The sequence below is a fragment of the Periplaneta americana genome, chromosome 16, assembly GCF_040183065.1.
Source record: "Periplaneta americana isolate PAMFEO1 chromosome 16, P.americana_PAMFEO1_priV1, whole genome shotgun sequence".
In the NCBI taxonomy this organism is placed as follows: Eukaryota; Metazoa; Arthropoda; class Insecta; order Blattodea; family Blattidae; genus Periplaneta; species Periplaneta americana.
This window is the reverse complement of record NC_091132.1, coordinates 177,987,655-178,003,457: the sequence shown is the minus strand read 5'-3', so window position 1 is coordinate 178,003,457 and position 15,803 is coordinate 177,987,655. Positions and strand designations below refer to the sequence as shown.

Here is a 15,803-nt window from a genome sequence, read left to right as displayed (position 1 = left end):
GCTGCCGGCCATCTTGATGCTGGCAGCAACATTGCCAACATGCAAGAAACGACTACAGAAGCATGTGGTGTGGGATTGAGAACCGTGCAAAGAATATTGTTAGTGAAGGAAAGAGGGTTTGTTTGGTGTCATGCTTACAGTAATCAACGGCTTTTGATAACTTAAATTATATCCTACACTATTTGTATTGCACGTACTCGTGAAGTACGATGTGGCAATGTTGTACGCTGCCTTGCTCTCTCTATCTGTCTCTCTCGACGCAAACGCTAGCAGACAACGCCTTCCGAATTGCCGTCGACTCTAGAGTTGTTTGATTCATATAATATTTCTCTACCATTAAATTCACAATTTGGAGTTAAATATAATAATAAGGAACTTCTAATGGTAAACAATTTGTTTCACTTTTCACATAACATTCTGAAAGTTACTTCAACGGTGGTCAGATTATGAATGGGCGAAGAAATGAATGGTACATGAAACCCTAGATCATATATACCCCAGATAGATCGGCCTTATAGGCTCTGAGGTTAACAACTTTAGTCAGGTTTACTACACTGCCATCTAGTTCTTACATAAGGAGTCACGTCATAATTCCCATTTGAATTGCATTGACGTAACATAAATTCAAACAAAATACTTCCGTCTTTGACGGTCTTAGTAATAAACTTTCTTTAACAAAACCTATTTACACTTCAATTTATAAAATCATATTTTTGTAAAAGGCAGGGGTCCAAGAGACCTGGTACTTATAATAAAAACATCTTAAAACTCAAAATTGAATTGCATTAGCGACTATACTGTCATCTCGTGTTCGTTTACGGCGGACGGGTGGCGATCAAAGTGCTGCCGATTTTAACACAGCGATGAGTTATCTGTTACATATATGATCTAGGATGAAACCAAACAATAACAATTAATTGGCGGGTGGCTCTAATAATATCGCCAAACAATGTACAAAGGAGCCGACCGGAGAAGGTACATATTTAACTCGCTTAACATATTTAACATATATATATATATATATATATATTTAACATATTTAACAATTCACAACTTTGTAACCCTTCGTGCATATATGCCTATCTATGTTCTCCGTGTTGTTTATCTAGCCTTGTTTCAATCAGTCATCCAATACGGAATAATAGGATGGGGTGGAATGACAAAGACTATCTTAACTCCATTAATATTACTATAAAAACGTATCATCAAAATTTGTCTGCATAAACCACTTGATTATCCGACACAATTTATTTATTCGGAATTCCAAGTACTAAAAACTGAGCAAAACTATAAACATACATTACTAACTTATTTTCACAAAAATCGAATGAATTTTATAACTGAAAAACATATACATTACACCAGAAGAAATGTCCCAACTCTTTTGGCAGAACCTAAATGCCACACTACAGCTGGATTAAGACACAGTAGGAATTATGGACCAAGACTATACAATTCAGTATTGAAAAATAATCCAGACCTAAGCAATTTACACATTCTTAAGTTTAAAAATAAAGTGAAAATGTTTGTATGATATTTGAAAAATTTTATTATAATTTTTTTAAGTGTTACTAGCATTGCAAGATACCAATTTTTATTGTATTTATCTGATGCATGTACCCTATAAGATAAAACATTATAATAAATATAAATATATCATTTTCTTAATTAATAACAGTGTATATCTCCAATAAATTATTTTCTTAGCATCGCCACAGATACACTTGATTGTACTTGTTACTATATCTTGTCATTAGAAAGTTTTTTAAATTTATATTTTCCCCGCTATTCATAAAATATTTTGATATGATACCTCTTGCACAAAAGGAGAGATCTATAACTGAAACTCGATTAATATATTTCAGTATTATTTGTATTTATCCTGGTAATAATGAACAGTTTGACTCGTAGACATTTTGTTTTTTCAGCATTAACTTCCCATGATTTTACGAGACGATTAGAAGAGAACGGCAGTTACGTAGACTTTCAGCTCCCCCCTGCTACCATTAATGCACAACACAATGTCAATACGGCGGTTGCTGTCGTCTGCGATACAACGAACTTTTTTTCTGTTGATTTTCGAGTTTGGCATTTTTTCCGGTTATTATAGGCTTATTTAAGTTGTGTTAACTCTCGCTAGTGGTTTTATATTTTATTTTATCCGTCCTAGAATTTATTTTATTATTGTAAATATTTTTGTTTTATCACTATTATTATTATTATTATTATGATATTACTATTATTTATATCATCAGCATTATTATTTGAACACTGTAAAATTTATGTAGACTACTGGACTGTACCCGAGCACGAGCATATGCTCATTTCGGGTATCTATTCATATGTATTCAATTCAAATGTAAATTGTAAATAAATTTGAAATAAATAAAATAAATTTGCTTGTCATCATTTATCTGCAGAGCCTGATTCGTGTCTCTTTCAAAGCAAATCGTAGGGTCTAAGACCATCCCTTTTTGGGGTCTTCTATTAATGCCAATTATATCCACCCTTCTATGAGAATCTTCAGACACACAATGACTCTTCTCATGTACTTCCCATCCTCTGTTTTTTTTGCAGGTTGGCAATTGCTGTACGGCTATTACGGTGTCTGTTGTTATGCAGCAGCTCTCCCTTCTTACCGAATCCCAACATGTGGCCAAAAGTTCATATTGGTTTTCGCCAAAGTCTGTTTGTGAATATGACGTGATGACAGAAGTTAAGCCTATAAACAGTACAGTATAACAATATAGGTACTTACCTTTGTGGAAGAATTTAATAGATTTATATATCTGCTTTGCGTGACAGTCTGAAGCATTACACATGTCCAATATTAATACAAAGTAGGAAAGTAGCCTAATTTCCAAAACACTGCAACTTTATTGACCAGCCTGTTACGGATATGATCAAGGCAGCCGTGATGGTAGTTCAATTAGGACAGTGACACAAATATTAAAATTGAAGGAATGGATCCAGAATGAAAAAAAAAAAAAAAAATAGGAAATGGAAAAAGAAAATCTCTTTAGTAAATCTGAATTAACTTACATATTAAATTATAGGTCATTAAATAATTTCTAAATTGATATGTAGCAGACGTCTCTACGACCAGAATTCAAAATTTATTGGAATAATAATATAATGGAAACCTGAACTATAAGATACTGTGATTTTATGTCATGAAAGGGAAACTACCTGTTAACGATATCTAAAATTCAACTTTTATTATTATTATTATTATTATTATTATTATTATTATTATTATTATTAGTATTATTATTATTAATGTTAATATAATACATAGATACGAAATATAAAAAAAAAATTAACTCTGTAAACTCAATTTAAAAAATAAGTGGAATGACCCACAAATGGATCGATAGAATTATAAACAGACGTCCGACGGACAAAGACACTAACAGATAAGAATAAAACAAAAATATGAAATATATATTTTTACATAGGACTGCATCTTCTCGGTTCTCACTGTTAGCTGCATCTGCAGATTTTGTGCGCCGAGTTTAATGTCATCTTCATTAAGTATATATTATATTAATTAGTTAATATTAATCCAATAATACTGTCAAACAGTAGAGCGAAAAATGTGCAATGCAAAATTCTTTCCCAAAACAAGCCATTATTTGAGCTTAGTTACATATAAAGAGATGTGTAGCAACATTTTTTTCACTCTAGTGTGAATACATCATTCCTACCTGTTTCCACACATACTACGTAGTTCATAGTTCTCGCTGTAATCAGCGAATAGGGATTATAAAGAATGGACACTTCGCGTCGGTACCTTTGATGTAGCCGGACTGATTTCAATGACCTTCAAGCCAGCTAGAGCTTGAGATTCTGCTTTCTCCCTAGAGTTGGCGCTGACATCACACCAGCTAGCAGTCGACACAGCGGAAATATAACACATATAATTAATACATCAAGGTACATTATGTACTCAAATAAAATAAATTAGGTCCATAAAATAATAAATCCGTCATTAACTGAAATGTCTAGACTCTAGAGTTCCTTTATAATGAGAGTTGAGACGTTGACCCCAACAACAATTAAAATATGTAATCATTTGATAGCGCTGAAAATGCAAAAACAAAACTCTTACGAGAAGTAAAACCATATACCTATATTATATTATATACAAATATTAAACGAATTCGATACTTAATTTTATAATGTATTATATTATTTTATAATATAATTTATGCTCGACCATGCCGAAACGTAGTAATTATACACCTGGTAGCAGACCTTTAATGCATGTCATTAAAGTACACCTATTCATTAAAAGTCAGGTGTTTCAGCCAATGACGACTCAGGTTACATCTGTTAAGCCAATGACAGGTCAGCTTTCTACCGTTATAAAACCGCAAGTATCGATTATTCTCGGATATGCAATCGAAAGAGAATTAGCGAAAAGTCACGGAGGCTGAAAATCCAATACTGTCGCAGAAGGTTATGTCCTGTTACTATAATAATTAGCGTTAATTGTAAATAATATTCAAATAAATTCAATTTGTCATCTCGTTTTTCAATGTCTAATTTAATTTCAATGTTATCTCTGTAGGTTCTTATAGCCTAGCAAGGTCAGTGTGGACATCTGTTCCTCGGAAAAAATCAATACTTACGCGTCTGCGCACATCTCACAACATACGGAACATTGCTGAAGGTCAGATAGAATTAAAATTAATAATATCAAGTTAGAAATATGGTCGAGCATAAAAGTCGTATGAAACTCGCCTATAATAGTAATTAAGAAGCTCGTATGAAAATAATGAAACTCGCTTGCGCTCGTTTCATAAATATCCATTCTCACTTCTTAATTACCTTCGTTATAGGCTCGTTGCATAATGTACTATTATTATATCTGAAATATAAAATATTAGCCTATTATTGCAACTAGTTTGTCACTGAGAAATAAGGAAAAGCTGTTAACTTGAATTTATTTGAAGCAAAGCGTTACTGGATTATGCAATAAGGTACTGTAGGCGATGTTTCGATCCTGTGTCTCAATTCTATACTCAATTATTATCTTAGCGTAAGCTCGATTACACTAACCTCTAGCGCTTGAAAGTGGAACTAAACGCTGCGCACAGAGAAACAAATCACAGGAAAACTCGCTCAGTGTCCATTCTTTATAATCCCTATTCGCTGGTGTAATGTGATATCGACAAAAAAATAGAAGTATCGAAGCGAAACGTCATTTTCTTGCCAATATAGTGACCTATCATAATACTAATATAAAATATACTAGAATAACATTAATTTGGAATTGAACGGGTTACATCAGCTTCTTGTCTATGCGGATGACGTGAATATGTTAGGAGAAAATACACAAACGATTAGGGAAAACACGGAAATTTTACTTGAAGCAAGTAGAGCGATAGGTTTGGAAGTAAATCCCGAAAGGACAAAGTATATGATTATGTCTCGTGACCAGAATATTGTACGAAATGGAAATATAAAAATTGGAGATTTATCCTTCGAAGAGGTGGAAAAATTCAAATATCTTGCAGCAACAGTAACAAATATAAATGACACTCGGGAGGAAATTAAACGCAGAATAAATATGGGAAATGCGTGTTATACGGTTGAGAAGCTCTTATCATCCAGTCTGCTGTCCAAACATCTGAAAGTTAGAATTTATAAACCAGTTATATTACCGGTTGTTCTTTATGGTTGTGAAACTTGGACTCTCACTCTGAGAGAGGAACATAGGTTAAGGGTGTTTGAGAATAAGGTGCTAAGGAAAATATTTGGGGCTAAGCGGGATGAAGTTACAGGAGAATGGAGAAAGTTACACAACACAGAACTGCACGCATTGTATTCTTCACCTGACATAATTAGGAACATTAAATCCAGACGTTTGAGATGGGCAGGGCATGTAGCATGTATGGGCGAATCCAGAAATGCATATAGAGTGTTAGTTGGGAGACCGGAGGGAAAAAGACCTTTAGGGAGGCCGAGACGTAGATGGGAGGATAATATTAAAATGGATTTGAGGGAGGTCGGGTATGATGATAGAGACTGGATTAATCTTGCACAGGATAGGGACCGCTGGCGGGCTTATGTGAGGGCGGCAATGAACCTTCGGGTTCCTCAAAAGCCATTTGTAAGTAAGTAAGTAAGAATAACGTTAATTATATAACAAAAACAGACCACTTCCTTAAAGCAATCACATCACCACAATCTGGTTCATAACTTAATTATGCAGTTGAACATTCCTATCTCAGCAGGATATTATATCTAGAATATTTTGTATTTCAATAACAAATTTTGTGACAGTATATTTGCATCTCCTGTTATGCCACAAAGTTTCGAATTTTATTCTTATTTATTGCAGCCAGACACTAGTTAAGGAAACTCTAGTTTATCTTTGTCAAAATGGTGCTGACAGTCCTTCATTGTACACAGAAATCTTTTCTGAGCTTCCTTTATGATTTTTCTTTTTTTCGGCAAGCTGTAATGCAGTGTTGTATGAAAATATATATTGATTCCAGCCACTGACTCAGCACTCTATAGCTAACCTCAAGCACTCCGGCCATAATTTAATCATGTCAAGCTTCAACAGAGGAAATTCTCTTCAAAATATGTGACTGGTTCTCAGTCAATAAATTAGTATTAAATTGTAATAAAACTAACATAATTCAATTTAAATCCTGTCCAAATTCAACGTCGCAAATTTCTAGCGCAATAATTAACAATAGATCCCTATTAGAAACAACAACAACCAAATTTCTTGGCTTAAAAATCGATAATGTGTTAAATTGGAAAAATCATATTAAAGAATTACCCCCAAACTAAATTAAGCTTGTTTTGCTATTAGATCTATGCAAAAGATAGTAAATATCAATACCTTAAAAACAATATACTTTGCATACTTCCACTGGGTAATGAGTTTTGGAATAATATTCTGGGGAAATTCCACATATAGTAACAGTATATTTCTATTACAAAAAAGAGTAATTAGAATAATAGTAGGTACCAAATCTAGGGAATCGTATAGGACTATTTTCAAAAAACTACAAATAATGCCCATGGCTTGTCAGTATATCTTTTCATTAATAGTCTTCCTCGTATGTAATCGTGAAAACTTTGTAACTAATTCAACAGTTCATAGCATAAATACACGTCAAAAAATGACTTTCGTATTCCATCGGCAAGTCTATCGTGCTATCAAAAAGGAGTGCGTTATATGGCAGTAAAAATTTTTAATAGCCTCCCTATCGATATAAAAAATGAAACTCAAAACATAAAATTATTTAGGGCCAAATTAAAGAAGTACCTAATTTCTCACGCCTTCTATTCTGTAGGTGAATTCATGACATTCAATAACACTTCATGAAATTGATACTAAAACTATGTGTTGTACTAGTAGACTATATTGTAAATCTCGTCTGTATATATTTCATCTAGACTGTGACTATAAATTAAGATTTTATAATAGCATTAAGTTTTTCGACTTGTTCCATATTCTAGCTGTAATCATGTATGAATACCATGGAATGTTAATAAATACAATACAATACAATACAATACTTCGTTGTCTAGAACATTAGCTAACACACTGATACTAATTTACTTGACTGCTTGTAATGAAAAGATCACCTTCCTTAACACTGAAAATACATGATCTGGGAGACAGAATTTCATGCAGGGATCGTTATGTGTGCTAATTTTGAAACTTCTAGGTACAGGGTTTCGGATGGTAGGTATCTTATTTGTAATGTGATGGAAAGGAAACAATCCGGTTCGAGTAAAAACTCTACATAAATGCTTAGAGTATAAATGGAATTTAATAAAGATGTACATGAAATAAATACATTTCTCAAATAACTAAAATGTTTCTGCGAATATGAATATAGGATACTCACTTTCAAACGAACATTGAGACCAAATGAAAAGTTTACTTGAACACAAGGTTTTTAAAAATACACTAACATCTCTGTTTACAAATCTATTGCAGCTATGAAGATCACATATTTTCTCTCAGTTGTAATACGTTGTCTCTAATAACAAAAGACAAATTAAGCATGGTGTCAAGGCTAATTTAACTAATACTGCTAATAAACGAAGGAATGCCAACACGACATCCTTAAAACCTTGATTGATTTCAAAATACCACTAGTTTTTACGTAAAACATCCGAAATGACAACCTACTAAAAATGTACACCTTTTTGTTTATTTAATAAACAACATTATTAATATCTGTCATGATAATTGCATTCTCCCTAAAGAAATATCTCATTTTAGACAGTTAAAAGCGGAAATTATGTAAAGATTTCTACAGAAAACCTACCATCACGGCAAAATTGATACTTCTTAGGCAAAATCCTAATGTCCTAAAAGAAAAAAAAAAGTTTGGGAGGCAGAAAGACCCAATTATTTGGACACACGGCTCATTTGTTCAAAACTATACCTGAAATAAACACGTTTTACATTTCTTTGTTGAAAGATAATCCATAAATTTATGACTTCCCCGCATTATGAGTGCAAGTTTTGATGTATGCTGAAAATCAATCAGCACACGAATCTGCACAAACGATGGATTTTTCCAAATCATTACGCAATTACATGATATATCACCCTGTGAGTTACCTAAATCGAAAATTGTTACCTGCAAACATCGCAATTACTGTGGTTCTCGTCTTTGTGTACCCCTACATTGTTTTTTGTTATAACCACATTGCGAAAATATAATTCGCGAATACATCGTAACTCAAGGGCTTTTCGCCTGTGTATATGAGGGCAGAATTATTTCAAAATACTGATTTCAAACATATTTTCCCCATATATCAGAACTTAAATGCACCACCCTCTCAACTCGAACCGAGAATCCCTTCGCACATGAACTTCAAAACCAAATCAATTCCACCGTACGAGTGCGAGTGCATGCTTCTTCAGATTACAATATTTTAAAAATTTCTTTCCACATGTGTCACAACTGAATTGTATCACGCGTGTTTATTCGCAAATGTTGCTTTAATGCGGACGATTGTGAAAATTTCTTTCCACAAAAATCACAACTGAATGGCTTCTCTCCGGTGTGCACAACTACATGTCGCTTGAAAACAAAAATATATCACAACTGAATGCTTTCTCCGCTATCATTGCCTCTTTATCCTAAAAGAATTATGAAATATTTCTCCACATATATCACAAAGGAATGGTTCCTCTCCAATATGTTTTTGGGCATGTATTTCTAATTTACCCGAATCCGAAAATTTATGTCCACATACATTGCAACTGACTAGCTCCTGTGTACCTGTGCATGCCTCTTCACATTGTGAAATTTCGAATATTTCTTTCCACATATATCGCAACTGAATGGGTGCTGATCTGTATGTAGCTCTTGATGCCTCCCGAGATTGGATAAATCCGAAAATTTATTTCCACCTATATCGCAATCGAATGGCTTCTCGCCTGTGTGTACCAGTTTTTCATGCCTCTTCAGACCGGATAAGAACAAAAATTGTTTTCCACATATATCGCAACTGAATAGCTTCTCACCTGTGTGTATCCGTTCATGCCTTTTGAGATGGGATAATTCCGAATAACTCTTTCCACATATATCGCAAACGAATGGTTTCTGGCCTGTGTGTACCTGAGCATGTCTGCTCAGTTTTGAAAATTTGGAAAATTTCTCTCCACATGTTTCACAAATAAATGGCTTCTCGATACTGTGCACGCGTAAATGTCTATTAAGCCGACTCAACTGAAAACAATCCTTTCCACAAACATCGCAAATGAAGCGTCTATTAAGCTTATGTAAACGAGCATGGGCTTTAAGCCCTCCCAAGTTTAAAAATCGTTTTCCACAGATATTACACTTAAATCTCTTGTAGCCTGTCTCCAAGAATTCGCTTTCTGCATTGACGTCCCTGGAAGTTTGCATTCCAATGCTGTGGACAAAATGTTGACATTTGTTCTAGCAATATATTCTAAAGGAGAATAAACTACAAAAAATTAAAACTACATGCAACACAAATGTATTATACTTTAGTGTCGATTTCACGATCCATACTTAAACTTGTCTCCATCAAATTTAAATTTTAAATTATATTTAAAGACGCTCGCAAATGCAGAAGTTATATCAGCGTCACCGGTGTGCCAGAACTTTGTCCCGCAGGAGTTCTACAACATGCCAGTAAATCTACTGACATTATCTTAGAAAGCATGATGAAAAAGATATTGATAGTCAATATAGTATAGTGTAGTATTAGTATTAGTACAGTATAGTATACTATAGTATAGTATAGTATAGTACAAAATTGTATAGTATTAGTATTGTATAGTATTAGTATTAGTACTAGTATAGTTAGTATAATATTAGTATAGTGTTAGTATAGTATATTATAGTACAGTATTAGTATAGTATAGTAGAGTATAGTATAGTATAGTATAGTATAGAATAGTATAGAATAGTATTAGTATAGTATCGTATTAGTATAGTATTAGTATAGTATTAGCATAGTATAGTGGAGTATAGTATAATATTAGTATAGTATAGTATAGTAAAAAATAGTATAGTATTAGTATAGTATTAGTATTAGTACTAGTATAGTTAGTATAATATTAGTATAGTGTTAGTATAGTACAGTATTAGTATAGTATAGTAGAGTATAGTATAGTATAGTATAGAATAGTATAGAATAGTATTAGTATAGTAATAGTATAGTATAGTATAGTATAGTAGAGTATAGTATAGTATAGAATAGTATTAGTATAGTATAGTGTTAGTATAGTATTAGTATAGTATAGTATATAGTATAGTATTAGTATAGTATAGTATAGTATTAGTATAGTATAGTATTAGTAGAGTGTAGTATAATATTAGTATAGTATTAGTATAGAATAATATACTTTTAGTATTAGTATTCGTATAGTATAGTATAGTATTAGTATAGTATAGTATAGTAGAGTATAGTATAGTATTGGTAAAGTATTAGTATATTATAATGTAGTATTAGTATAGTATAGTATTAGTATAGTATTGGTAAAGTTATAGTATAGTATAGTATTAGTATAGTATAGTATAGTATTAGTGTAGTATAGTATAGTATAGTAGAGTATAGTATAGTAAAGTATAGTATTAGTATAGTATAGTATAGTACAGTAGAGTATAGTATAGTATTAGTAAAGTATTAGTATAGTATAGTATAGTATTAGTATTAGTATAGTATAGTATTAGTATAGTATTAGTATAGTATAGTATAATATTAGTGTGTTAATGTCATGTTTTATTTAACGACGCTCGCAACTGCAGAGGTTATATCAGCGTCGCCAGATGTGCCGGAATTTTGTCTCGCAAGAGTTCTTTTACATGCCAGTAAATCTACTGACATCGACCTGGCCCGGGATGGAACCCGCAATCTTGGGCATAGAGGGCCAGTGCAATACCAACTCGCCAACCAGGTCGACAATAATATTAGTATAGTATAGTATTAGCATAGTATAGTATAATATAATATAATATAATATAATATAATATAATATAATATAATATAATATAATATAATATTATATTGTTTTATTTGGAGTTCAGTCTAATTGACATATTACAAATTTAAAATAGTTAGGGCTAGGATTTTGATGACCTATAAATCATGAAAAAATGTCCTAAAACCAACACATTTATGACCTAAAAATCTTAAAAAAAAAAAAAAAAAATGCCCTGTAAAATACCCTAAAAATTGATCTTACATAATTGGCTCAGTAGGAAAAGAGGTTTTGTGCTACTCAATATTTAGACTAATAATTAAAATTAAATTCTAGTACCAAGATTTAAGTTATTTTAACTTTACATATTGTTTTCTAAGTAGTACACTTTAATTAATTATTTTACCTGAAATAGTTTCCATGTAGTCTACCACAAGGCCACTCTTATCCAGAACTAGCAGGTATAGGGGAGTCTATATTGAAGGGGTGGTTGGACTGATCCATTACGTGGGATGTACCACGTTAAAATGGCAATATTTGTGTAGAAAATCGATTAAAATATAATACAAAATAATGGGTATTAATGGACAAAATATGTAGAGAAAATACCGAAGCAAATATACATTATTTTACATTAAGAATGGAGATTTATGGCCAAAATTAAATTAAAATGCCTAAAAAATGACCGAATAAAACAAAAAATGCTCTTATGACTTGAAACAGGCAAAAAATGCAAAAAAAATCCTCTAACAAATATGTCTTAAAACACTCAGTTTATCACATAACATATAAATACTAAAGCAGGAATGTTTCTGGCTTACTAGAAAAAAGATGCAATTTCATCAAAATCCTAGCCCTAGGTATAGTGCAATAGTCATTAGCAAAATTATTATTAAACTGATAATGTGAAACGGGGAATGATAAAAAAAAAAGTCCTATACTTGATGAAGAAATAACTAAGTGTGTATTAACCAAGTTTTGCTGAAATTGGCAGGTAGTAATTATTAATAATGCCGAAACATAATTGGATGTATCAAATTTTACTCAAAGCAAATATCACAAATGATTTATTTAGTTGGTTACATTACGAAGCATTACATACTGCTATTGTTGTCTACCGGTTAAGTGAGCTGAAGGTCATATAATGCAAGAGAGACTCCAAACCGTTTACAAAGCAGATAATATCTTCAAAAACTGCTTCCACTAGTGATCTTATATACAGGCTATTTCATATGAAATCGATCAGTAAAAAACCTCGCAATTTTTTATACTCTAATCCTTTCCCTATTTATACAAGGTGCTGAGGAGAGTGCATTTTCAAAAATATACTATCGAAAGTCAAACGGTTTTCGTATTATTGAGCGACAAATTTAGCGTATTTTGTAAAAACAAGCCTCTTTCAGCGCTCAGATCTCTGGAACCATTTACTGCAGAACATTGAACGAGAGCTCATTTTGAAGCTGACATTTTGTAGTTATGTTAAGAAGTAATCCTTATTTTTATAGTACACAGAGAGACAGATAATCTGATTTCACTTACTTTTAGGCTTTTTGCCAACTTGTAAAAATGTAAAAAAAAAATTGAGAAAAACCTTGCAGCATTATTAAGAGGGATTCGGCATTGTTTGCTTAGTGGCACGGCAATAAGTTTCGAGGGTATTAAATATATTATTTTCACACGCCTAGACTTGAACGGCGCAGTACCGCACGCACTGGCCGAGAGCTGAAGATAAGAGAGCGTTGGGTGTCATTTTACTCCTGTGTTTATGAAAACCCGTGATAAAGCTAGCTGCTAGACGACACATCACGTGTTTATGTCTCCTGGCCTTGCTTACCTCGGCTAGCTCCCGCATCAGCCTGGTTAGTTCATGCGCGGACCATTTATTTTTTTTTTTATTTGATATTTTCAATACTTTCTTATCAACGTGCCATCAGTAAAAAAATATGTGTTTATTTGTACTTTCAATGCGGAATCTAACGGTATATATTTTTAAAATATGTTTTCCTTGGCAAAGGCGTCTTAATGAGGAAAAATCTAAATTTCTCCATTTGTATAAAAAGTAAGAAAATCTGTTAATGTGTCAGCATAAACTTCAGTTTCCCAGCATCAAAAAAAACCAAGATTTTGATCATTGGGTGGAAGGGTTTCGGAGCTACAACAGTTTAAAGTTGCAAATGTTATGAAAATACGATAAATTTAAATATTTTAAATTTAAACACTATGAAGTTCTGATGCCTCAAACTTTGCACAAAGCACTGTATTACAGTTCTCTACGTACAAAAAAAAAAAACGTTTTATTGAATTTAGAAATTGTAAGGTCAATTTTCTCTATGTTTTGGTCGATTTGAGATGGAATAGCTCCTACAGACAACAATGGATTCGTGGCTGGAAGGAATAAGAATGTATGGCTGCACTGGTGGAAGAATGGATATTAAGAAACACACATAGAGACAGATAAACAGATAAAAAACGCAGACATCAACGGGAGCGAGAGACACACAAAAGAACAAATGCCAATTAATACTGTGGCGTTCATTTGAATAACAATCAACTTGAAACTAATTGCAAATTTCTATTCTCAGTCATTATATTTCAATAAATCGATCAAACCAGCAACTAAGGAATGCCACACACACTTCACTCACCTCTCAGTTAAGATTTCATCCTCTTTCGCCGTTACTTCCAGTTCGAAATCCTCCTCCACCTTATCCAAATCAATTCTCTCTTCCTGCAAAAAACATAATCTGAAATGAATGTATAGCACAGTAACAGTTGAAGAACCAATGCATGGCAGTTCATAAGAGTATGTTGTAGACTTGATTCTAAATCCTATAAGACCAAGTAAAAATTCATAGTCGCTGAAAAAAGTTCACAGAAAAAGACAGTTGCATTCTGTAAGAAATACTCCACTTTAAGCATGAATTGCATACAAAATATGTAAATTGGAATAGCAAATAAAATTGGTAATCTATTCTGATTATTTATCGGATGCATGTAACCTTTAAGATAAAACATTGTAATAAATATAAATAGATCATTTTCTTAATTAATAAAAGTGTATATCTACAATAAATATTTTCTTAGCATCGCCACATACACACTTGATTGTATTTTCCATTATCTCTATCACTAGAGAGTTCTTAAAATTTATATATTCCCCGCCATTCAAAAAATGTTTTGATATGATACCTCTTGCACAAAAGGGGAGATCTATAACTGAAACTTGATTAATATATTTCAGTATTATCTGTATTTATCCTGGTAATAATGAACAGTTTGACTCGTAGACATTTTGTTTTTCAGCATTAACTTCCCATGATTGTATGAGAAGATTCGAAGAGAACGGCAGTTACGTAGACCTTCGGCTCCCCACTACTACCATTAATAGATAATACAATACGGCGGTTGCTGTCGTCAGCGATGCAACGAACTTTTCTGTTGATTTTGGAGTTCATTTTTTTTTTCTGGTTATTATATGCTTATTTAAGTTGTGTTAACTCTCGCTAAGTGGTTTTATATTTTATTTTATCCGTCCTAGTATTTATTTTATTATTGTAAATATTTTTGTTTTATTATTATTATTATAATAATAATAATTATTATTATTATTATTATCTGTAATTAGCTTTCTGCTGTTGTTTTACACGTTAATATTCGAAATAAATAAATAAGTAAATCAATCAATCAATTATTATTATTATTATTATTATTATTAATAATATTATTATTATCGATCAAACCAGCAACTAAGGAATGCCTCACACACTTCACTCACCTCTCAGTTAAGATTTCATCCTCGCGTGACAATGCCCTCTTAGATGTTTACCTACTAAGACCTGTCTCTCTCTTTGTCAACTCTGAAAGTCTTCATAAAATAAGTGATCACAATAGCGTCTTATTAGAAATCTTATGGGAAAACACAGTAAATCCGAGGTCAAGTCCAGTGTCTGTCTGGAATTTTAACAAAACCGATGTCCATGAATTACAAACGTTTCTACGACAAAAGCATGATGACTTTCTAAGGACTGAAGGAAATATGGAAAATGTGTGGCATAAATTTAAGTGTATAATTTTCGAGGCATTAGTAAAATGTGTACCTTCTAAAATAATTAAGAAAAATCCGGACCCAGAATATTACACTAATTATATTCGCTACTTAAAGAAAAAGACAAGGCGCGCATTTAGCAAACGTAAACGGAGCCATGAGCATTGGGAAAAATATGTTGAATTAATTAAGAAACTTGAGTGTGAAAAAAGGTTAGCTCAGGAAAATTTTCTAAAAACTATTTTAAAAGAAGATGAAAGTAACAATTGGAGACAGTTTTATAATTATGTACGCAGGAGAAAAGGGAAAAAT

At 32.4% G+C, this 15,803-nt stretch overlaps 1 protein-coding gene across 1 annotated transcript in view; it reads right to left on the bottom strand.

Moving 5' to 3' along the window:
• LOC138691446 (uncharacterized) overlaps window positions 1-15,803 on the bottom strand; it is a 45,916-nt gene that overhangs the window by 19,637 nt on the left and 10,476 nt on the right. The window contains exon 4 of the mRNA XM_069813375.1: window positions 14,092-14,174. Coding sequence (XP_069669476.1) covers window positions 14,092-14,174 — 83 coding nt within the window. The remainder of the gene's footprint in view (window positions 1-14,091; window positions 14,175-15,803) is intronic.